Consider the following 23,812-nt stretch of genomic DNA (forward strand, 5'->3'; position numbering starts at 1 on the left):
CGCTATTTTTAATATAGTTTTTATTTAATTATATTAACGTTATTAAGAACATATAATAAATACTTGGGCTATTATTATGGGTTATATAAGTATTTTTTTAACGCTTATATAATAGTAATAATAGCTAGACTATTAATTAGTCTCGGCGAATAATAGAATAAAATCTATTGGTGATAATACTAGGTTTCGTCGAAGGAAATTATTTTAAAGTAAACGAAGCGTTGTCCGAGTACCGAGTCACCACCTTCTCAGGTGAGTGCATGGTCCCTTTTATCTTACACATAGATATGAAGTATTTATTATATAATTTACGTGTTGTGAGTGCATGGTCCCTTTCATCTTACACATAGATATGAAGTATTTTAATATAAATTACGTGCTATGTGTACATATTGTCTGAATACTTGCTGTCTATGCTGAGTGAAAGATTTTTATACATGTTTTAAATGATTTAAACTGTATACGTATTTTATATCTACAAAACGTGTTGGGAACACATGGGTAGATGAAATAGTTGTTTTGTGATAACACGATGGGAGACATCAGTGTTGTCAGTGATCCAGTCATCTAGTGGAGTATAGATGACGACTATGGACGATACTAGACGGTCCAGTGGAACGATAGCAATTTCGTAACATGTAGGTATTTTTGAACTAGGTACTCATTAGGTATTTTTGAACTGAGTGTGTTCACTACGTATCTTTGAACTGAGTGTGTTCACTAGGTATTTTGAACTAAGTGTGTTCACTAGTTACTTTTGAACTAAGTGTTTACTAGATGTTTCGGACTACGTGTTCACCAGATATATTCTATAAGCCTTGGTAATGATCGACTTCGTGTCGATTCCTTAGGATGATCCTTAGGACTAAATAAACGAGGAATAACTGATTCTTAGGGTAGATCCTTAAGACTAAAGAAGATAATGGGGATGGGTAATTGGGTTGATTGTTTGATTGTTTAAACATAATAATTATATTATTGTGGGTTGAAAACCCTATGTACTCACCAGGTTTCCCAACCTGACCCACTCAGTTTATTTATATCACAGGTGTTGATACGAAATCACTTTACACTGAGAGATTTAAAGAGATGTAGATCACTAGTGTAAATAAATGTAAGTTCTGTTTATGCTTATGTTCCTGTATTAACGATGACATCCCAAACGTTTTAAAATGAATAAAGTACGTTTCTTCGAAAATGTTTTAATAGCGTATTTATCATGTTTTTCTGGGAACAAATTCCGCAACATATTTATTAAAAGAAGAACTCTGATTTTTATAAAGCATAAACAAAAATCGGTCTTTTCTGGCCGTGAAAATGGGGATGTCACAGTTGGTATCAGAGCATTAGTTTAAGCGAACTAGGAATATGGATTTATTTCTAGACTTAAACTTAGAATGCTAAGCGATGATTGTGAGGTGTGAGCACTAGCTTAATTTAGGAATGATGCCTAAATTACTTTTATGTGCTAAATGATTTGTTATGCTATGGTTTGATCGGATCTATGGTCTGTTGCCGACCGGATCTGAAAACCTTATATGTTTAGGATTCTAAACGTACGAATATGATATTAGAACTAGCATATAAACGTTTCGGAGCGATAAGGATGATTTAAACGTCAATCCTATGTAAGGGTCTAGATTCACCTTATTCAGTGTATAGATCAAGATGGCAAGGACCCGTAGCGGAAACGTGAATGCAAATGAGAATAGGAACCAACCCCCAGTGGTTCAGCAAATACCTGTTGTAGAAGAAGTTGCACTTGAGCCAGTCACCATGGCTGGAGTTCAAGCCATGATTCGGGTTATGCTAGCTGAACAAAGGGAAGAAATGAGGCGGATGTTGAATAGGGATGAACCTACTATGCCTACTGAGCAACCCGAGCTACCACATTGAGGTGGTGGTGGTGGATTTTTCCGTTCCAATAACTCGCTTACAACACCACAACACAACCTAGCATACTTAGATCACGATTCAACGTTGAAAAAAAAAACCTACACACGACCACCCTCGTGGAGAACATAAGGCAGTCAAAGGAGAAGAAGATTCGTTGTGGCTGCTGCTCGGAGTAAAGATGGCGATGATGGCACAACGATGGAATAAGCAGAGGGGAAAGGATCATCGCAGTAGGGAAACGAGGCTAAGTCCTTCCGACGAATGACGGCCACAATCGTGCCTCACAGCTCCGGCGACCATGCGACGTTCAGCTAGTTCACGACGTCCAGCAGTTATGAAGGCGTCCCGATGGCGGTTAGCGAAGACAACATACTAGTTTAATCGGAAAGATGAACGGAACAAGGAAGGTGGGGGCTGAGACGTCTCACATGGCGGCTGAAGTCCATCGCTAGGGTTAGGGTTTCCTGTTGCAACAAGGGGAAGGCATGGGTTTAATACCGTGTCCATTTCAACTATGCTCTAATATTCACTTCTGGTCCCTCCCCATCATTTCTTTTTTAACTTAAATCCAATAGTTACAATACAACCCTCCACTTTGAGAATTATTTTCAAGACAAATCCTAAAATTACCTTTTAACCTCCATGATCTCAATATTGACACATTCAGTCCTTCCTTCTCACAATTCCCTTCATAATAAGTCCTAATAATTACCAAACATAACCTAACTTCTAAAAATCTTTACGAGATAAATCCTGAAATTACACTTTAGCCCTCGAAGGTCCAAATTATATTATTTGACTCCCTGAAACCCACACCCCGCTAAATATTATTGATTTTAGGCCACTATTCATATTAAACCTTATCCATTTAATTATTTAATATGCGGGATGTTACATTTTAGGCTTGGGCTTTAGTTGTAAGTATTGTTGGGCCAGGGGCAAAATGTTCATTTTACCCCAAGTATGGATTATGGCTCATGGTTTGGAACCCAATTGCTAATTGAGTGATATTTTGGTGTTGTTAGCTTGAGAAGTTGTCAGGGAAACAACTAATGATTTCTTGCAGTGAGCTTCAGCAGTGCGAGGTGAGTCTCCTCACTGTGTTTAGCGGGTCGAAGGCACCAATGACAACCTATAGTTTATTATGTTAGGATGTTAGTTGTCTGCGTGACTCTTTCATGTGAATGTATTGGTATGTATGCTGGACGAGGCACGATGGTTATTTTGAATGCTAGTATCAGGTTATGCATATATGATTTGTATGTAGGCATGGCCCGATGATTATACAGTATGCTATTATCTTTGTGATTTTTCGCATATGTTGAATGTTTATATGATTACATGGTTATGCGAGTGTGGGCGGGGCCTGTATCTCAGCGGAATGTGGGTGGGGCCAGTATCTCAGTCGAGTGTGGGCGGGGCCCGTATCTTAGTGGGTGGGGCTCGTTATGCGAATGTGGGCGGGGCCCGTATCCTAGTCGAGTGTGGGTGGGGCCCATTATGTGCTTAGTTGTGTTTGGTATGAGGTATCTTGGGGAACTCACTAAGATTTTTTCTTACGGTTTTCAGTTTATGTTTCAGGTATTCCAGTTTTCAAATGGAAGAGCTCGGGACGATTGCAGCGCATACACCCGTGTTTTTCCGTAATATGTGATCTTTGGGAATGAACTCTGATAAATGCTTTGTATTGAAATGTTTGGCTATGTTTTGAATGAATTACTCGAGTGTTTTGAATATAATAAAAATGAAATTTTTACCATTGATTTTTGGGATGTTACAATATCGCATACAACACATCATAACAATCAACTACGAGTTATCAGCAACCCTGGGGACTATCAACGGTCCCAGTAAGCTAATAGCATGCCATGTGGATTAACAATAAACCTCATGGGTTATCAGCAACCCTAGGGACTATCAACAGTCCCATTGACTGATATTAGTCTAGGACTTATCATCAACTCGGTTCACATATAACAACAAATCAACAAAATAAGACCTAGTTGGTCAACCAACATTTACTAGCACACAAAACAGTATAGTGAGAAGACTCACCTCAGAGGTAGCAATTAAACACCACAACTCTCATCGACCAAAGAATGATCCTACATGGAACCTAGCAACAATAAAGAGTACACTCTCAGTCTACACTCCAAAATGCTTAGTTTGACCAAAAGTCATTTCATGCCGAAAGTCAATTGTCAAAGTAAAAGTCAAAGTTAATGGCCAATAATACTAACAGATGACCCTCACATTGTGACCAGACCTTGGTCACGTCGTGAACACAACAAAGATAGTCCCAATATCCTCCATCGTCACATCGTGATACTATTCAGGTCACGACGTGACCATAATCTTAAGCAAAATCCTTATTGTTTGAGTCCTTAATCTATTAAGTCTTTAACTCTAACTTTCTAGAAGGTTTTAAGGGACTCCAAAGGTCCATAAAAATGACAACTTTATGGACATGCATGCTCCATGCATGTCCACTACCCATCTTAGGTCAAAAGGCAAGAAAATGACCCAAACTTCATGCAAGATTCAAAATCCACAACCAATCCTTAGATCCATAAGCTATGATGCTCAAGGGACTCTGGAGGATCATAAAATTGCTAGCTTTATTCCATCCATTCACTCAAATCAAAATCATGAACCAAAAAGGGACCAAAACAACTTAGATCTAAGAGAATTACCAATAAAGGTAGACGCTTGAATCCTTGAAAATGGGCTAGTAGATGATATCAAAGATTAGAAAGTGTTGCTTGCTTGATCCTTGCACCACTCATCCTTATACTTCATTTAAAAGAGCACCAAAACCACTAAAAATGAGCCAAAACCACCAAAATGAGCTAGGGTTAGGTTTTTTTTTTATAGGTTTGAGGGAGACAAATGTTGAGAAATGAACCCTAACATTTGAGTTTAGGGTGCTTAAATACGAAGGAAACCCTAAAAGATCATGAGTTGGGTTGTAGTCCTCTTCACGTCATGACCAACTATATGTCACATCATGATCACTCCTCCAGATGTGTGTTCTTTTTCTTCATTCGTCACGTCGTTGAGAGACTAGTATGCTCAATAGTCATATTAAAATGATATTGCTAAATAATATATGATCCTAAGTGTCACACTAACGACAACTTGATACAAATGATCATTTATTAGATATTGATTTTGATAAATAGTCATAAACTCTTATAATAATAGGAAAAATATTTATTTCAGGGAAATAATTATTTTACAATACAAGTAACACTTTATTTCATATGGTATCAATATAATATGTCATGTACATCTTTTTGGACCTAATAAGCCTTTTGTCTTTTAGCAAAAGACAAAATTTATATCTTATAAACTTTGAGTTTATAAAATATAAACTCTTGATTTGTCTTTTCCTTCTTGGAAATATGAGATAAAGAGAAAAGACCTTTGTATTGGTATAATGCAAAAAAATTAAATCAAGGGTGATATGTTCATGACATAAAGGGGACAAAGTTGTCTAAAAGTACTTAATGGTTAATGACTATTGGACCATAATTTTGTTATAAATAAGAGGTGAGTGTTCTCATTTTTCTATATACTTTTCTCCTTGGCTGAGAGTACCTTCTTCCCTCTTTATCTTCTCTTAAAAGTCTTGAACTTTGAAGATTTAGTTGCTTACATTCTCTCTTTAAGTCATAATCTTGTTTTGGCTTAGAAGCTTACGAGTTGTAACTAACATTACATCAAGTTGGCACATAGGGTTCATCCTCACTCCATCAACTTCCAAGCCTCCCCTAGAGGACTCCAAGTTCTTCAAAGGTTGTTACCACTTCTTCCTTATATGATTGTGTTTTAATTCTTTCCTTTACTTGCAAGATGATCTTTGGTGGGTGATAAAATGTTTATGTTATTTTCTACAACTCAAGCCTTCCATTTGCCATTATTTGTAGTTTTTGAAACTAGTTTTTTAAATAAAACCCAACAGTCGTGACCTCCTTATGGTCATGTCGTTACTCATGGTTGTTTCCTAAAAATCATGCCTCTGACTCCTTAATACCCCACACTAATCCACTCTTGAAACTGGGTGTTACAACAATGGAGAGAGTTTGGATCGGATCGGCCTTGATCCAAACCCATTAAGCAATTTTCAAATGCTGATCCAAAACCCGGCCTATAACCCACATGCTTTTGAATAATTAAACTCATATCCTTATCCACTAGATCAAAGGATTTCAACCCTTTTACCCAACCCATTTACAATATCAAGATTATGATATAATTATGCCTTACAACACATATAACTTGAATCGCTGAAACCATACAATTTGAGAAAATGTCACACAATTACAGACATGCAAGCGAAAATGACACACAATTCGAGTAGATTTCAATAACACATGATTTCAGTAAGGCACGATTTTAATAAGTCCCTGGATTTTAAGTCATGATTTTGGCACAATAACATAAGATTTCAATAACCAGTAAGACAACAACAAACAATACCAATAACACACAATTGAAGTAGAGAAGATGATATTAATCAATTTTATTAGAATTTTAGAAAACAAACCTGACTGTGGAATGTCGATTGCAGAAAACCCTTTTACGAAACGAGATAAATTGAACCCTTTTCTTCTTGTTCTTGGTTGTTGTCTTTGACTGTAATACTAATTTAATATATTTATTTGTATTGGGAGTCGACTGGAATTCGACCATTAGGAAATGGGTAGTGGAAGTGGAATGATTGAACTCCTCGAGTCCTGTACATAACATTTTTTGGTGATAAATATACAACTTATAATTAATAAATTTATATTTTAAAATTTTAGACGGAGGGGGGAAGGGGAGTCATAAACGGATCAGATCAATAGTGATCCGTACCCAACCATTTTAATAAAATGGTTAATGGGTACGGGTAATTAAAAGGTAAATGAATCATAAAATATGATCCAAACCCATTAAATTTGCATGAATTTGGAGTGGATGAGGGTCAAAACCCATCCTGTTATCAGGTGAACCTGATATGTCTGAGACCCGTACTCTTTTAAAAAGAATTTGCAATTTGGCATCCGGGTCTTTTTAATATATACAAATCATACTAATTGTAAATGTTAGGCCACAAATTTTGTTAGTTTTGAATTCCTTTACGAATTTCGAAACATTTTTTTTTTCAAAACAACTATTATTAGTTATGAATTACTTTTAAATTTTGAAATACCTTCTCAATAAAAGTTGACAACTAGTTTTGTAAATTTCCAAATATTTCAATCGTAAACTTCTTATCAGTTTCGAAATACATCATTTGCGAAATTATTCAAACAATCCCCATACTTCTCCATCTTCAATATTTTTAAACACATTGTCCAACTTTTAATTTGAACGAATATAAATCTTTGTAAAATCATTCATGACGCGGATTGTTGTTTGTTAGTATTTATCAAAACCATATTCTTAATAATTTGTTTTTTTTCTTCAATCATATACTACATTTTATTTGATTATGAATAGATTAAACTCTTGTAAAGTTATTCATTTATCATCTTGCTGCTTGCATTTATTTATCGAAAGAAATTATGTTTTATCAAACTGTTGTTTGCTTTCGATCACATTCTATGTTTGATTAATTAAATAACTCGTAATTTTTTATTAAAATAAATTTACATATGATACATAAGTGTTCGAACATAATCCCTAAACATCTACAATTTTATCCAAAGGTTAAAAAAATGTATACCTAGCTATCCTTGGTGGTAGTGATTCGTGTGAAACATTAGTCTTTAACACTTCCACTTGAGCTGCTATCGTAGAAGGAAAGATATCATTCCTAGATATTTGGAATCATGGGTCTATAGAATCTTCGATCTTGGGGATCTCTGATCATTATTACTCTCTTGTTTCTTGCTCATCTATCCAAAAAGTAATTCGAACCAACAATACTCCTTAATCATCCGAATATAACTTAATGGATGATTAGGATGACCATCATGCAACTCACCATTACTTAATCTTCATTGTCTAATAAGGATCATTAAGTTGTTTTGTGCTTATTTCACGATCTTCCAACCGCATGTCATCTTGGATGGCAACTCCGATATATAGCGTTTAATCATAAGTACAAGCCATGCACATTTTATTATTTCTTCATGGATCGACCAACTTGTTAAAATCTTTCATCGCTAACCAAAGGTACACTAGCTACCGAGGCATTATTTATGACAACATAATCCCTATTTACTTGGTAATGCATACAAACACCGACTTGTATAACGCTTTTTAGGACCACATGTTTTGGGTAATGTCGTAATGAGACGTTTTCTTAATAATCTTGTTTTTGGTTGGATGACAAAACTCATATACAAAAAACCTTGCAAATCACCATTACTCATTTTTAGTACAGAGTTCGACAAGATGGTGTCGTATACCAATGTAACCATGAAAGCTTTCAAAAACTCATGAAAAAAATGTGATTTGAAATTATTTAAAAGTCATATTAACTAACAAAATTTTGTTTGAAGCACACGATCCCAAATAAGGCTTTAAACACCAAATATTTTTATTGTCAACTAAATTATTATATAATCATTTTTGTAGTTATTTTCTTATTTTTATGATTATCTCTTTTTTATATTTATTGTCGATATACTTTGGTTTGTTTGGCGGAGATGGACCAAATCAAAGATCAAGTTTTTAATATATCTTGAATTAGAAAATTTGTTTGAAAAAAATTCAACAAATCAAGACCATTTGCTCTTAATGGAAGGGTTAGATCGGATGGTCACTAATTTTTCATGGTAGTTGCATAATCCAACAAAAAGAAATAATTTTATCTATATATTGTTACGATTATAATGTAACTTAAATTTATATAAAAATAGTATATGAACGAAAGAATGAATCAAGAGGAAACTTTGGCATGGATGATGTGAATTTAAAGTTTAGGTCTATAACTTGTTTAAAAAATTTACAATAAAGTATTTGAAGGGATCCTAACCAATATAAAAATGTGTCTAATAATCATATTTTTTTTTTATATAATGTAGACAAATAAAATAAATATCTCCTACAACCCAAATAACGTTTTTATCGGTTTCAATTGAACTCCAAAAAAATTCATTTAAATTTTTACCGCCTCTAACAAAAATGGTGCCAAAAAAGAAAAAAGAAAAAAGAAAAGGAAAAAAAAACGGTTTGAAACGGACTAACAGACTCCCTCTCTCTTAACGTCTCCACCTATATACATGCGCGCACACACACGCAGTCACAGTCACACACACACTTCACATCTTCAGAGTTCAGACGCCATTGATACGCTAGGTTTCTTCCATTCAGTTTCTCTTATTCCTTGGTTATGGCAATGCAGATTCTTCTTCCAACCCCACCGCCACCACCTCCGCTGCTTCTACCACCTGAACACCGGTCTTCACTCTACGCCGGAGACCTTCACCCAGACATCACTGATAACGAACTCTATCACCTTTTCTCCATGATCGGCCCAGTGTATTCTGTTCGCATCTGCAGAGATCGTTTCTCCCATAAATCCCTTGGCTACGCTTACATCAATTTCTACCTCCATTCTCACGGTAATCACAATTCACAAATTAAACAACTGAATCTCTTTGGTTCTTTGTTTGTTGGTTTATAATTATTTTCGTTTGTGGAATTCTTTATTTGATTGAACAATTTAACAGCGGCTGTGGCGTTATCTCGATTGAACCACTTTGAGTTGAGAGGAAAACCCATAAGGCTAATGTGGTGTCAACGAGATCCGCTTACGAGAAAAACTGGAGTAGCGAATTTGTTCGTGAAGAATCTTGATCCGTTCGTCACAGATGCTAAATTGGAGAAGATTTTCGGAAAATTTGGGAGGATTCATTCTAGTAAGATCGCCAAGGACGACAACGGTAACAGTAAGGGTTTCGGTTTTGTTCAATTTGATTCAGAAGAATCCGCTAATGATGCTCTTACTGCCCTAGACGGAACCACATTTGAAGGAAAGATCATGTATGTTTCTAAACTATTCCTCTGTTTCTTCTCAATTTGTCATGCTAATTCTTTACTTCAAATCTTGCTGTTCATTAAACCCCATCTTCAGATCTCGATATATGTTCATGGGTTTTAACTAGTTTTTTCCGATTTAATTCATCTCATATTACCACTTAATTCTTTTTATAACATTCTATTTGATGTTCTAATCACATTCTAAACGATGATTTATTCTCAAGATCTGTCGCCAAGTTTCTCAAGAAAAGCGAGAGGAAGGAGCCCGAATTTACAAACGTGTATGTGAAAAACCTTGAATCGGATTTCACGGAAAGTCTCCTGAGAGAAAAGTTTTCTGAATACGGAAACGTCACAAGTGCTGTAATCATGAGCGATGCCGATGGGAAATCAAGAGGTTTTGGATTCGTCAACTTTGAGTCACACGATAGTGCAAAAAAGGCCATTGAGGCTCTAAACGGTGTCATAATCGGTACAATAAACATCTTAATTTTACACCGTATCTTGCTAACTTTAGGTCATTTCATGATTCAATTTGACGCTCGAATTAAAAACAGGATCAAAGGAACTGTTCGTTGGAAAGGCCATGAAGAAATCCGAAAGAGAAGGGTTCCTGAAACAGGCTCATAAAAAAGACACCAAGAAGAACACGTCAAATCTTTATGTGAAAAATCTTGCTGCATCTGTAGATGAAAAAACTCTTGAAGAAACTTTTGGCGCTTTTGGGAACGTGGTTTTAGCCAAAGTGGTTCGCTATAAAAACGGAATCAGCAAAGGATTTGGTTTCGTGTGTTTCTCAAATCAAGAAGAAGCAACCAAAGCTCGTGATTCACTTAATGGTGACCAATTTAATCATTCATCTTATCTTCATTATTCTTAAATTTCTCATAGTTAATGTCACACTTACTTAAATATATAATATATTCAGGAAAATTTTACCATGGAAAATACTTGAATGTTGGCATTGCTCTGAGTAAAGAAGAATGTGCTCAAAAATTACAGGCTCGTTTTGGATCTCAATACATCCCACCATATCACAGTATGAGTATGCCATCATTTGTTCGAACACCAGTTGTCTATGATCCATCATACTGGCAATCAAATGTTTATGGACGTATGCAAGTTTTTCCAAATTATAAACCTAAAGAAGGTGTTTACTCGAGCTATGATAAGGATCAAAAGATTCAAAACCCGTTGATGAACTATGAAGCTTACTTCCCAAAAGGGTCATCAGCCAACAAGGCTAATCATGATCAGGTAGGTTTGTCAATTTACTTAATTAGTTTTTTCACTGTTTTTAATCAATTTTGTGTGTTTTGATTTGGCAGGGTCTGAAGAGGTCTAAAATGTTGTGGGAGATGAAAAATGGTGAATTGCAGGTGTCAGGGAAGAAGAAGGCGTTTGGGAAGGTGCAAGTTAATGGGCATGGGCATGGTTTAGAGGGGAAATTGAGCTACTGATTCAGAACTCAGAAGTGGTTTTTAGTTTTTGTGTAGAGATTTCTTTTCTTGTGGTTTTGTGTGTTGTTGTTTCGTGTTTGAAGGTTTTAATCTCAAGAATGTTGTAATCAAACTCTTTTGACTTGTTCACTAATGCTTGTTATGCTTCGTCTTCGCTTAATTGGATTGTGAAACTTGAATCAAAACATAGAAAATGGAATTTCGAACTTGTTTGGGATTGTGATTTAAAATTATTATCTTTTCACGTAACTAAATAAAGTAATAAACGTTGTAATATTATTTTATTAGTTGTGAGACTTATGTATTATATGAGTTAATTTAAAAAAAAAAAATTAAATATAAATGTTAAAATATTTGACAGCTTTAAGTTTATAAGAAAATAATAAAAATAATAATTTATTATAATGAAAATATTTTTTATCTTTTAAATTTAAACAAATAAAAAGAAACTAATGATCTTTGATTTTAAGAATTTTGAAATTAAAATATAAGTTTGTTAATGAAGTTGATATCTATTTAATATTATATGAAATTTAATAAAATAGAAAAACTCATAAAATGACATGTGAAAAAACATTAATTAAAAATAACCATAAAATGACATTTGAAAAATTAAATGAAAGTGTAACAAGTGACAAAAAAACCTTTATTTATTAGAAAGAAGTTATTATTACACTCTTTAGAGCCTCAAATAATGTATACATAACACAACAGATACGATAACATTAATCTCCTTATCTTGAATACTAAAAATAAGTAAATCAAGAAGCTTTTGTTTAAGATGTGAATATAACATTAAGTATAGTGTTATTACCATCCCTTATCGAGAAAATTAACAATGATTCATCATTATGAGATGAAAATCATAAAAAGTTAAATAGACCCACGAACAGATATCATATCATTGGATTTGTTAAATATTAAGAATTAAAGAAAAGAATTAAAAAGTACGAAGAAATTGTGAAACTACCGAAAAGGTACATAATTTTTCTATAAAGTGTAGTTATATTTAGGGCTATAAAAGCATCATTAGTAAGTCATGTTGTTCGAAAATAAATATCCACGAAACAAAGCGGGAGGAAATATTCCTCGAGGTTGACAAGCACGAGGTCTTATTTGGCAAGAGGAAATTTTGTCTTATTACCGAGTTCCATTTTAATAATTATTTCGCTACTGCTTCGTTTGGTAAGGAGTTCCGATTACATGAGTTTTCTTTAGTCAAAATGGGAGACTTCGTGAAGTTTCAACATGTATATGAGGTACTTGAAAGTTGAAAAATCATTTGATCCGTTAACATTGAAAAGCATTTCAAATAAAACAATTATCAGACTCCAATCTCAAAGATCACATATTCTGGGAAACACAGGTGTATGCGTTGCGATTGTCCCGAACTCTTTCATTTGAAAATTGGAGTACCTGAAACATAAACAAAAAACTGTGAATACAAAGCTTAGTGAGTTCATCAAATACCACATACCATACTAGAAATATACGATAAACATATAATGGGCCCCGCCCGGCTTTGGACCCCGTTCGGCATCGACCCCCGCCTGGCATTAAGCTGAGCTCGATAAAACGGTCCTCGCCCAACGTACAATAACATATATCAAATAAACACATACACATGCAATAATCACAAAGATACATAGCATATAGATATCCCTCAGGCCCCGCCCGACATCGGGCCTTAGCCCGGAAGACATATAAACACAAACAGATGCAAGAGTCACAAAGACAACTAGCATACTATAATATAAACATGGTCCGGCCTTGGTGTCTCCTGCTAAACCCAGTAAGGAAACTCACCTCGAATGCAAAAGCACACTGAAAGAAATCCCTAGTTGCTGTCCCGACGACACCTCTAAACTGTCAACTCAATAACAACACCCAATTAACAATTAGGTTCCAAATCCATATCCACAACTTCATATATGGGGTAAAAAGACTATTTTACCCTTAACCTAGCCTTGTCCAAATTATGACCCAAACTACAATCCGAAAGACCCAAAGGCCAACTAAGAAAATTAGGCCCAAACCCTATATATGGCCTTGCCTTAAGGCCCAACCATTATTTTTCTAGTCCAAACACTTTGCATCCCGATGGCCCACTAATAACTCAAGCTCAACATGCTAGAAACTTCCAGATCCATAAAAGCCCACTAATGTCCAAATTGGGCCCAACCCCATATGGGCCTTATCTTAAGCCTATATTTCCCTTAAATACAATTCAGATTACCACAAATACCCCTTGGGACAAACTAGGTCAAATACATAAGTCAGAAGTCAAAATCAACGACCCCATCTGACCCAACTCATTGAGTTTCCTTCATAAGGCTGCAAAAAATCGAGAAGAATCGATCCAACTCGCCGAGTTCACCTAAAAACTCGCCGAGTTCATCAGGAACCAAACATCTTAACCCGTTAAGCCGACATAATCAAAACTAACAGCTTCCCTACTCAAATCTTAATTGAAATAGCATCTAGAAGGGTAAAGTTTCCAATTTTACCCCTAGGGACCAACCAAGTGGGCTCAAAACCTAAATCCTAAAGTTAAAAGGTTAAGGGCTTACTCAATAATTACTTAACCACCAAGACAAAGCCCCAAAATACATATTTGATCCTTTAAGGCTGCATGGCCACATAAACTTCCCAACTTTACACTCATGCATGGCTAGGAGAGGCTCAAAAGCTCCTAAGAGACTAAAAGAAGAGTTTAATAGATGCATGAAGCCCTTAAGACCATAAAGTAAGCACTTTGGACTTTTATTTCCCCAACAATCACCCATCCATGGCTAAAAGCATGCAATTTAACCAAATAAGATATCCAGTTAAATATTAAGCAAGGTTAGAACTTTATACCCAAGATGTGCTGGAAATGAAACATAAAATAGATATCTAAAAGCTCTTACTTGAACCACCACCTTGCACCAAACTTTTCTTCCCTTCAATGAGCTTCCAACACACCAAAACACACCTACAATGAGATCACAACACTCAAGAGGCTCTAGGGTTTCGAGATTAGGGTTAAGGGCTATGGAGGGTGGGAACGAGGCCACCACCTGGAACTTAAGGTGTTTAAATAGGTTGCAAAACCTAAAAGATTAGGGTTTATCAAATAGCGTCCAGCTCATCGAGTTCCCTTCACCAACTCGACGAGTTGGTCCTTAGAACACGATCCCGAAAGGCTTCCAACACGATGAGTTTATGCCATAAACTCGACGACTAGGCCCCTAAAAAGGGAATTTTGTCCATAATTGATCTTCTAGATTTCGGGTGTTACAGTAATTAATGGATTTATTTATGATAAAGATACCCATAGGGCAAGGGGTTTAGGATATGTTATAAAGTTAGTTTTTGACATTTTTACATATTCATCACATCAAAATGAAAGGAAAACGACCTCAAAAAGTGACATACACCCTATAAAGGATTATATACACTTTTAAGGTATTATAATTCTTTTAAAGTTATTTTTTAGAGTAATTTTATTTATTAATACCATGATATGTTAATTCAACAGATTTGGATTTTGGAGACATTTCCGTTTACCCAATCATTTGGTACTTCAACACTAGATATGATCCTTTAACCTTTGCATGGTCCTAGGTGTTTACATGGAATGGTTGCTTGGCGACCCTTGATGTTCGACATGAGTGATTATTGGCATTTTTTTTACTATATCGTGTGTGTGTGTGTGTGTATATATGTATATATACACACACACATGTCGTTAACAGTTAGTTACATATTGTATTATGCAAATAATATGTCGAGTGGTTTTCTTATAGCTACACTGAATTGCTTAAAATCACCTTTCATCTCTTCATATCATGCTTCTTTGGCATCGACCATCATCAACATAAATTTAAACATGCCCCATGCCTTAAGCTCATTGATGGAGCTTGAAGGATGGCTAGATCTGAGAACAAATTTTGACATGTTAGAAGGCATTTTCATATTATGAATTTTGCTTTGAAATATGTCATGAACGACTTTTGTTGTGAAATATTCAAAATGTTTAAATATATGTTGAATATAGTGGTAAACGTGAAATCTAATGAATTTAGTGCGTTAAACTATGTTGATATACTAATAAAATAATATGTGGAGGTAAACTTGTTAGTACTAATAACAAAGTTTGTTGGGTATTGATGTAATAGCAAAACTATATGTTTTATAAAATTAATTTTTTTAAGGAAGGATTGTAATTAAGATATTTGTATATATAATTTAATTTTGAACCCCCTTAATCAAGAGTTCTTTGTTCTATTGGACCACCTCTAATTTTGTTTTTTTTTTTGTTTTGTTTTTTTAATATGTCTGCCTACTATCCCATAAAAATGAGATTAGTGTATTTTCCACTGTTCGTAGAGGAAACCACGTGTATTTACTCTAAAACCGATTGGTGTCATACATACCTGTCCTCCAACCACCACTTTAATTCTGACGACCTTCCACATCCTTCCTACCACCATTCCATCTCTTTCTTCCTTCCACAGAAAATCCCTAGGTCGGTCCGTTCCTCCCCAATCACTTAGACAAAAACATTGGAGAAAAGATTTGTGAGAATCACCACCACCATCGTACTTTTCCTCTATTTTCCTCTATATGTTGATTTAGGGAAGATGGTCACGCTACCCACCACTGCTCCAAGGTCGAAGCCAACTATCTAGAAACCCTCCACGCTACCCACCACTGCTCTAAGGTCGAAGCCAACTATCTAGAAACCCTCCACGCCGTTATCACCACCGATGTAACCATGGACCATGATTTCACAACGTTTCAAGGTTACTATTCTTTAAACCATATGCGCCCCTGTACGCAACGACTTCTAGCTATAAACATCACCGTTGCTCTCGATTTCAGGCCTTAAACCCCCTCCCTGCGCTTCCGATCGGATATGAAGGGTTGTGAAAACTGAACAAAATGTGTTCTTCAGGTTCTACTATTGGGTAAACCTTCACCTATCGTCTTCTCCTTTTTTCTTCACCAATACTAATATTTTTGACTTCGCTATCTTTCAATAAATGGAATTCAAAGTATGTATACATCTATCTTTTCCTTAATTGTTTTTTCTTCAAAAAGCTAGTAATCTAGGGCTTTTGAGCTCATATCCCGTGAGTTACGAACTTTTTGTATGTGCTTCTTGAAAGTGATCGTTTCTAAATACATGAAAATTTAAACATAATTGGGTGACTTCTCAAGGATATAGACATGCTCAGGCATTGATGCTATGGAAGCTGCTTTACGACAACAATTTGAAGAGTATTTAGGCACATTCATTTGAGGAATTAGAAGGTTCATCTTCAAATCTCAACTTCATCACTAAAAGTGTTATTCCTTTAGTAGCATCGATCATCTTATCATCAACTTTTTTCTAGGTTTAAACAAACCCAACATGATAAGCAAACATGCTAAATTGAAAGCATTACAAGTGAAAGATATCATCACAACCTCGATGGCGGAAAAAAAATTGATACCTAAGGTATGGAAACGGTTTAACATTGGGATATGCGGAAAAAAATAGTGGAGTTGAAAACGTGAAAAAATTGAATGGTTTAATTAAAAAATTTGATACCTAAGCTTTGAAAACATTTTAACATTTCAATTATGTAAGATGGTGTTTGGCAAAACATAAACTTTTAGCTTTTTGACTTATTACCGGTTCCTCACCAGTATCAGTCAAAAAAGATGTTTGAATAAAAGGCTTTTTTAAAATCAACTTATAACTTCTTGGTACGTGAAATAAGTAATTTTCCATAAGTCACTTCTCCCTTATTTATCAAAGGGATGTGATTTTTCCACAAAAACTTTTAATCCATCCACATAAATTTAAGTGTATTGCAATTTTCTCCCTTATTTGAATCTATAATATTAACATGCCTAAATTGTTGTAAAGTGTAGATTACATTATTCTTCCTAGACTTACGTCATCTATTTAAATCAGGTAAGCTAAATATATATATATTTTTTCTTCTTGTTTGTCCACCATTATTTTAACAATTAATATTTTTATTCTTTAATAATTTTTAATAAACATAGATAAAACTATTAAATAATATAATAATACAATTTCAAATTAATGCATATCAAATTATAAAATTTGAAGTTGTATTTATTTTGTTAAGTGATTGAATATGTAATAATTCCATCTAAATAATATTTTTATAAAAAAATATTAAAGAAGAAATCCTTAATTATTAAAATTTGGGTGAATCTTTCATTTCATGAAAAGAATTTAAGTACTAAAAAGGTTAAATATAAAATGAGAAGGATATAACAAATAATAGAAAAACATAAAAAAATTTAGTTTATATGACTTAAATGGTATATGATCATTTAGTACTAAATCTCGATTCCGTACTGATATTGTATCGTAACCGGTATTCAATATAAACATATGAAACGATAGTATTCCAAAATCACAAAATTCAAGAATCGATACCGATGTTAGTATAAAAAAAGGTAACGTTAGTTTGGTTTGGTACTCGATATTGTTTTTTCATTCATTATGATATTCAGAATTCTTATGTTTTTAACGGTTCGATATCGGTTCCGTCAGATGTTCAATCCAAATCAAATATTCAAACTACCAACATGACATATCAGAGATCTCTTACAGTTTGAGATCGGGTTGAAGTTGTATTCTTTTATAATTTGATATGCATTAGTTTGAAATTTTAATATTTTTTTAGTGGTTGATTATGTAATAGATTATCTAATTAATATGTTTATAACCACGGATGTAGCTGCTTTGAAGATAGGTAGGTCCTAGGACCTACTTATTTTGCTTAATATTAGTAATAGTAATATAAGATATGTATGAAAATTTTGGTGAAATATTTTATGAGAGCTATAGGACCTATCTTGTAATTTTTTTGAAAAAATATAAAATAAATACTTCAACCTAAATTTTATATATTATAATCCACTTAAAATAGTTCATTACCTCAATCAGACCTACCTATTTTGCTTAATATTAGTAATATTAATATAAGATATAAATACTTCAACGTAAATGAACGATTTCGTTTTTAGATGTGTATGTGGGATTGGAATTAGCATCGATGATGATAATCAGACTTGGTCATCCTTGCACTTTGATTCATAATGAAGAAAACAAGGAGGAAAATATTTTTGCGATGCGTTTTCTTATACATTTACGTTGCCAAATATATATCAAATTTTTACTTGTTTATTAAGAGGGTGTTTGGTTTGCCTTTTAAAATGACTTTTTCTTTATCTTTTACAAAAAGTTCAAAAAGATGTTTGGTAAGGTAAAAATGACTTTTAAAAATGACTTTTTCCATAGTGTCTTTTCAGTCTTTTTGAAAAGTCACGTATACCTGACTTTTCCTAACTTTTCACAAACTAAAAATTGGAAATTACCAATATACCCCTTGTTCACCCTAATTAATGTATTCACAGTTCACATTCACAGATATCTCTCTTCTTGTTCTCTCCGCTCACGCAGCTAGCTTCGCATCTCGACCTGCAACAAACACCGGCGACTGCAACACCGGCGGCCTGCAACACCGGCAATACCGCACGATCTGCAACCTGCGATCAGGTTTGTTTTTTTCGATCCGATCTCAGTTGTGATTTCCGATTTAACATGTTGCGATTTCTTCCTATCTATTTCGGATTTCCATTTGATTTCCGATCTATGAGTTTACATTTGATTTCCAATTTCTGATGTTACGTTTGGGATTTCCGATTTCCATTTGATTTCAGATTTTTTAAATTGATATTATATGTAATTGATTTGCTGTGAAAATGATGTGCTGTGAAATAATTGATATGCTGTGAAATTGATTTCCAAATTTTCCACGAACTGTTCTTCTCTAGCCTCTGAAACAATTGATATGCTGTGAAATTTAATTTGCTGTGAAATGTGCTCCTACCGATTTCAAAATTTCCTTGAATTGTTCTTCTCTCTAGCATCTAAAATAGTGATTTGTTATTCCTGATTACTGAAATATGCTGTAAAATAGTGATTATTTTGTGAACTTTATGAAAAATGAATTAACAGTTAATGAAATTGATGACATATCAAGCTGGTGAAATTTTTTGTTCATGGATTATATTTGTGTTAAGAGATGACTGTTTTGTGAAATTGATATGTTGTGAAATTTTGTGAAATTGGTTTGTTGCTTAAATGTTAGGGATAATGACTTGAAAGGGTAACGAACTTTCGACTTTTGTCACATTTAGTCACTAAATTTTTTTTCGTTATCTATTTGCCATTGAACTATTAAAACTGTTCACATTTTACCCTTATGACCGACTGTTACCGGTCATAAGGGTAAAATGTGAACAGTTTCAATAGTTTAGTGGCAAATAGATAACGAAAAAAAGTTTAGTGACTAAATGTGAACAAAATCGAAAGTTTGTTTCCCTCTAAAAAGTTGAATGACTAAATGTGAACAAACTTCCTATTGTATTATGTTTTAGCAAAATTATTTATTTTTGTTTAATTGTAGCAACATTTGTTGATGAAGAAATCTATGAAATAAAAAAACAAAATGCAACATCCGGATTTCCAGGTATCATAATTTAAGTATTTTTCTTTTGAGTTAAGAAGAGAGACTCGGCGAGTTGACGCGTCAACTCGTCGAGTAAAGTCGTGACTGATGACTCGGATTAATGAATGGACTCGACAAGTCGGTGAAGCGACTCGATGAGTCTGCGCTGTTAGCAGAAACCCTAAATCTTTGGGCCCGAGCCATATTTAAAGGCACTTATGGCCTTTAATTGCCACTACATTTCCCATAAGTGAGAACCCTAGCGAGCTTGAGTGTGTAGAGTGAGAGGAAGAGCTATCTTGAGCTTTTTGGTGTGATAGATCTGGACCCTTCTAGGTTCAGAGAGCCGAGAATATGAAGCTTTAGTAGAGTAAACCTTGGGGTTCGAAGTTAGGAAGCATTTATGGGATTTTTATGGTAGATATAGTTACTTTCGTCTTACATATAGATATGAAGTATTTTATATAAATTACGTGTTATGTGTGCATATTATTTGAATACTTGTTGTCCATGCTGGATGAACGATTTTATACATGTTTTAAAAGATTTAAACGGTATATTTATTTTATATCTACAAATATGTTGCGGATGAAACATGGGTAGATGAAATAGTTGGTGTGTAATGAAATAAAATGATGAGAGATATGTGATCATAGAAAGCTGATGATAATTAGGTATACAGATGATGATGAATATGTGATGTAGGATGAAAGGAGATACCATAACCTTAACCAGCAATGTGGCGATGTAATCATCTACCAAAGTACAGATGGCGATCACGGACTATTCTAGACAACATAGTGGAAACACCAGCAGGCCTATAACCTGTAGGTGATGAATTACGAATTCAGGCGATGTTGTAACTACGTATTCATGCGATGATACTCTAACCCCTTACTATGAATTACGAGTTCAGACGATGTTGTAACTACATATTCATGGGATGTCACAAATTTCACATGCCAAACCAATGGTCATAATTCACATCAGTGAGAATGGTTCATTTTTTTGTAAAACCAAAATCAGATTGGAAATTTTGATTTTTTATTTTGGAAAATGTCAAACCAATGGTTTTGTATTTCGGGTTTTTTTTTTTTTTTTTTTTTTTTTTTTTTTTTTTTTTCTATTTCATAGATTTGTTCATCAACAAATGTTGCTACAATTTAACAAAAATAAATAATTTGCTAAAACATAATACAAGAGGAAGTTTGTTCACATTTAGTCATTGAACTTTTTAGAGGGAAACAAACTTTCGATTTTGTTCATATCTAGTCACTAAACTTTTTTTCGTTATCTGTTTGCCATTGAACTTTTGAAACTGTTCACATTTACCCTTATGACCGGCAACAACCGGTCATAAGGGTAAAATGTGAACAGTTTCAAAAGTTCAATGGCAAATAGATAACGAAAAAAAGTTTAGTGACTAAATGTGATAAAAATCGAAAATTCGTTACCCTTTCAAGTCATTATCCCTAAATGTTAATACTATATGTATTCACAGATAATGGATGAAAACAACAATACAATTGTTGATTGTGAAACATCTTTAAAAATGAAAAAACCAAAATTTGGGTGGGATAATCGTAGCTTCATGGTGTTTGTTGATTCGTGCTTGATTGAAAAAAAAAAAAGGCCGTAAAGCCACTTCCTCCTTTGATAAAATTGGGTGGGAAAATATACAAAAACGCATTAAGGAGAAAACAGGTTATAGCCTTGAAAAAAAAAACAACTAACAAACAAATGGGAGAACATGAAAAAAGAGTGGAAACTTTATGACCGCTTAATGAGGCTTGAAACCGGACTCGGTGGGACGAGAAGCCTCGTAGATGCGTCCCCCGAGTGGTGGGAGGAGAAAATAAAGGTATGATTACTATATCTTTTTGTCTTGTAGGAGAATAAAGAAAAAAGATTATGTCAAATTTAGGAACACATATTTGAGCATATTTGATGAGAAATATGCTTTTTTGTTTCGGGATTCTGTTGCCGTTGGAGATCAGACTATGACTCCATTACAATTTCAAAACAATAGCAATCCAAACGAAGAAAATATGGAGGGCAAAGGAGATAGTGATAAAATCAATTTAGATGATGATGAGCCTCTTTTTACTAGTCTCCATGAAAGTAGTTCAAGAAAGGAAGATGTCTAAGTCTGTTTCCAACAACCGTCCAACCAAGAGTAAAAATTCAATTTATGAAGAAAAAGTTGATGCTTTATTGGATGCCATATCATCAAAAAGCACACAAACTTATCCACAAAATAATCCATCCCCAACAATAGCAGATTGCATGGCCATTGTCATCAAGTTCCCCGATTTTCGTGAAGGGTCCAACAATTTTTCACAAGCCTTGTTTGTCTTCACCAAAAAGCAAAACCATGAAGCTTTTATGTTTCCAACGACCGACGAAGCCAAGATGGAGTTTCTTAAGTTACTTATGAAATAATGATTTAGTCATATGTGTTATGCTTTGACATTATGTGTTGTCCTTTGACATTTTATATTATGTGTTATTGTTTGACTTTATGTTATGTGTTGATGGTTGACATCATTTTATTTGTATTATGTATGATGGATAGTGATGATTCTAATTCATCGAATGATAATGAAGAATGTGTAATGGAAGAGGATAGAGAATTTAAAATGTTATGTGGATTAGCTTTGAAAGGGATAATAATCGCTCGTAACTTACGTACACCATGTCACACTTCAGATCGCACAGGGCACATGTTTATTACAGAAGTATTAAATGGCCATCCTAGACGTTGTTATGAGTTATTTAGACTCAACGTACCGGTTTTTAGACAGTTATGCTTAGATCTTGCTACAAATTACGGGTTACAACAAACCCGAAAAGTATCTATAGAGGAGTATGTAGGAATATTCTTGATGACTTTGGCGCATGGGTGTAGCAATAGATTTGTGCAAGAATTTTTTAATCATTCAGGGGAAACGATTCACAGGCATTTCCATACAGTTTTGGAAGCCGTGCTAAAACTGAGTGCCGACATCATAAAGCCAGACGCAAACTATAATGAGGATGTTCCCGAATATATATTAAATAACCCTCGGTATTATCCAATGTTTATTTTCTTGGTAGTCAAACTTTAACAAATAATTTATTTATGATATATTTTTGAATTTGAAGGATTGCATTGGTGCTATAGATGGGACACACGTTAGGGCATCGGTTCCACAAAAAGATGAAGTGAAGTACATTGGTCGAAAAGGATATGCAACACAAAATATAATGGTTGTTTGTGATTTTAACATGTGCTTTACATTTGTTTGGGCCGGTTGGGAGGGGACTGCACACGATACAAGAATTTTCAATGAAGCCTTACAGAGACCAGATCTTAATTTTCCCTATCCAACGGGTGGTTAGTATTTTTTTTTTTTTTTTTTTTTTTTGGAATACAAGTTTTATGTTTTTACTACTTGTTTGAAACGAATAATAAATGTTTGTTTTATTTACAGATAAATATTACGTTGTTGATGCTGGATATCCAAATACGAGAGGGTATCTTGCTCCATACAAAGGCACAAATATTCGTTATCATTTACCAGATTTTCGACGTGGACACACGGCTGCTATTCGTGAACCTCGTGGACCGAAAGAGAAATTTAACTATCTCCATTCATCATTGCGAAATATCATTGAACGAACTTTTGGAGTGTGGAAAGCTAGGTGGGCGTTATTAAGAGACATGCATGTTAATTACAAGTACAAGAACCAAGTGAAAATTGTGATAGCATCGATGGCGATCCATAACTACATTAGAAAGGTTGGTAGGTTTGATGAAGCGTTTAATAGGGCACAACAAGAATCCTACAATCCCGTACGAAGTGATACCGGTAGTGATGTTTATGAAGAAGGTCCAAGTACACGTCGCACGAGCAATGATGATTTATATATGGCAGTGAGACGGGATATTATTGCACAAGATATAATCACATT

General features: G+C 34.3%; 1 protein-coding gene and 1 non-coding gene across 2 annotated transcripts; both read left to right on the forward strand.

Annotated features, from left to right (window-relative positions):
• Positions 1-9,161: 9,161 nt before the first annotated feature.
• Positions 9,162-11,534, forward strand: LOC145048941 (uncharacterized). Its single transcript, XM_078997595.1, has 6 exons — positions 9,162-9,455; positions 9,564-9,876; positions 10,098-10,345; positions 10,431-10,712; positions 10,802-11,130; positions 11,202-11,534. The coding sequence occupies exons 1-6, from the start codon at positions 9,224-9,226 to the stop codon at positions 11,331-11,333; spliced, it is 1,536 nt and encodes a 511-aa protein (XP_078853721.1). The 5' UTR covers positions 9,162-9,223; the 3' UTR covers positions 11,334-11,534.
• Positions 11,535-18,391: 6,857 nt separating this feature from the next.
• Positions 18,392-18,481, forward strand: LOC145028062 (small nucleolar RNA snoR26). The gene has a single exon (XR_013675818.1). It is a non-coding gene; the product is annotated as a small nucleolar RNA snoR26 (small nucleolar RNA).
• The last annotated feature ends 5,331 nt before the right edge of the window (positions 18,482-23,812 follow it).

This window comes from Lactuca saligna, chromosome 1, assembly GCF_052625555.1.
Source record: "Lactuca saligna cultivar CGN05327 chromosome 1, ASM5262555v1, whole genome shotgun sequence".
Classification (NCBI taxonomy): Eukaryota; Viridiplantae; Streptophyta; class Magnoliopsida; order Asterales; family Asteraceae; genus Lactuca; species Lactuca saligna.

Bases quoted from the DNA above. Each gene is read 5' to 3' on its own strand.
- LOC145048941 (XM_078997595.1), top strand. From the start codon at position 9,224: ATGGCAATGCAGATTCTTCTTCCAACCCCACCGCCACCACCTCCGCTG. The intron at 9,877-10,097 runs GTATGTTTCTAA...TTTATTCTCAAG, and splicing joins ACATTTGAAGGAAAGATCAT to ATCTGTCGCCAAGTTTCTCA. The intron at 10,346-10,430 runs GTACAATAAACA...AATTAAAAACAG, and splicing joins TCTAAACGGTGTCATAATCG to GATCAAAGGAACTGTTCGTT.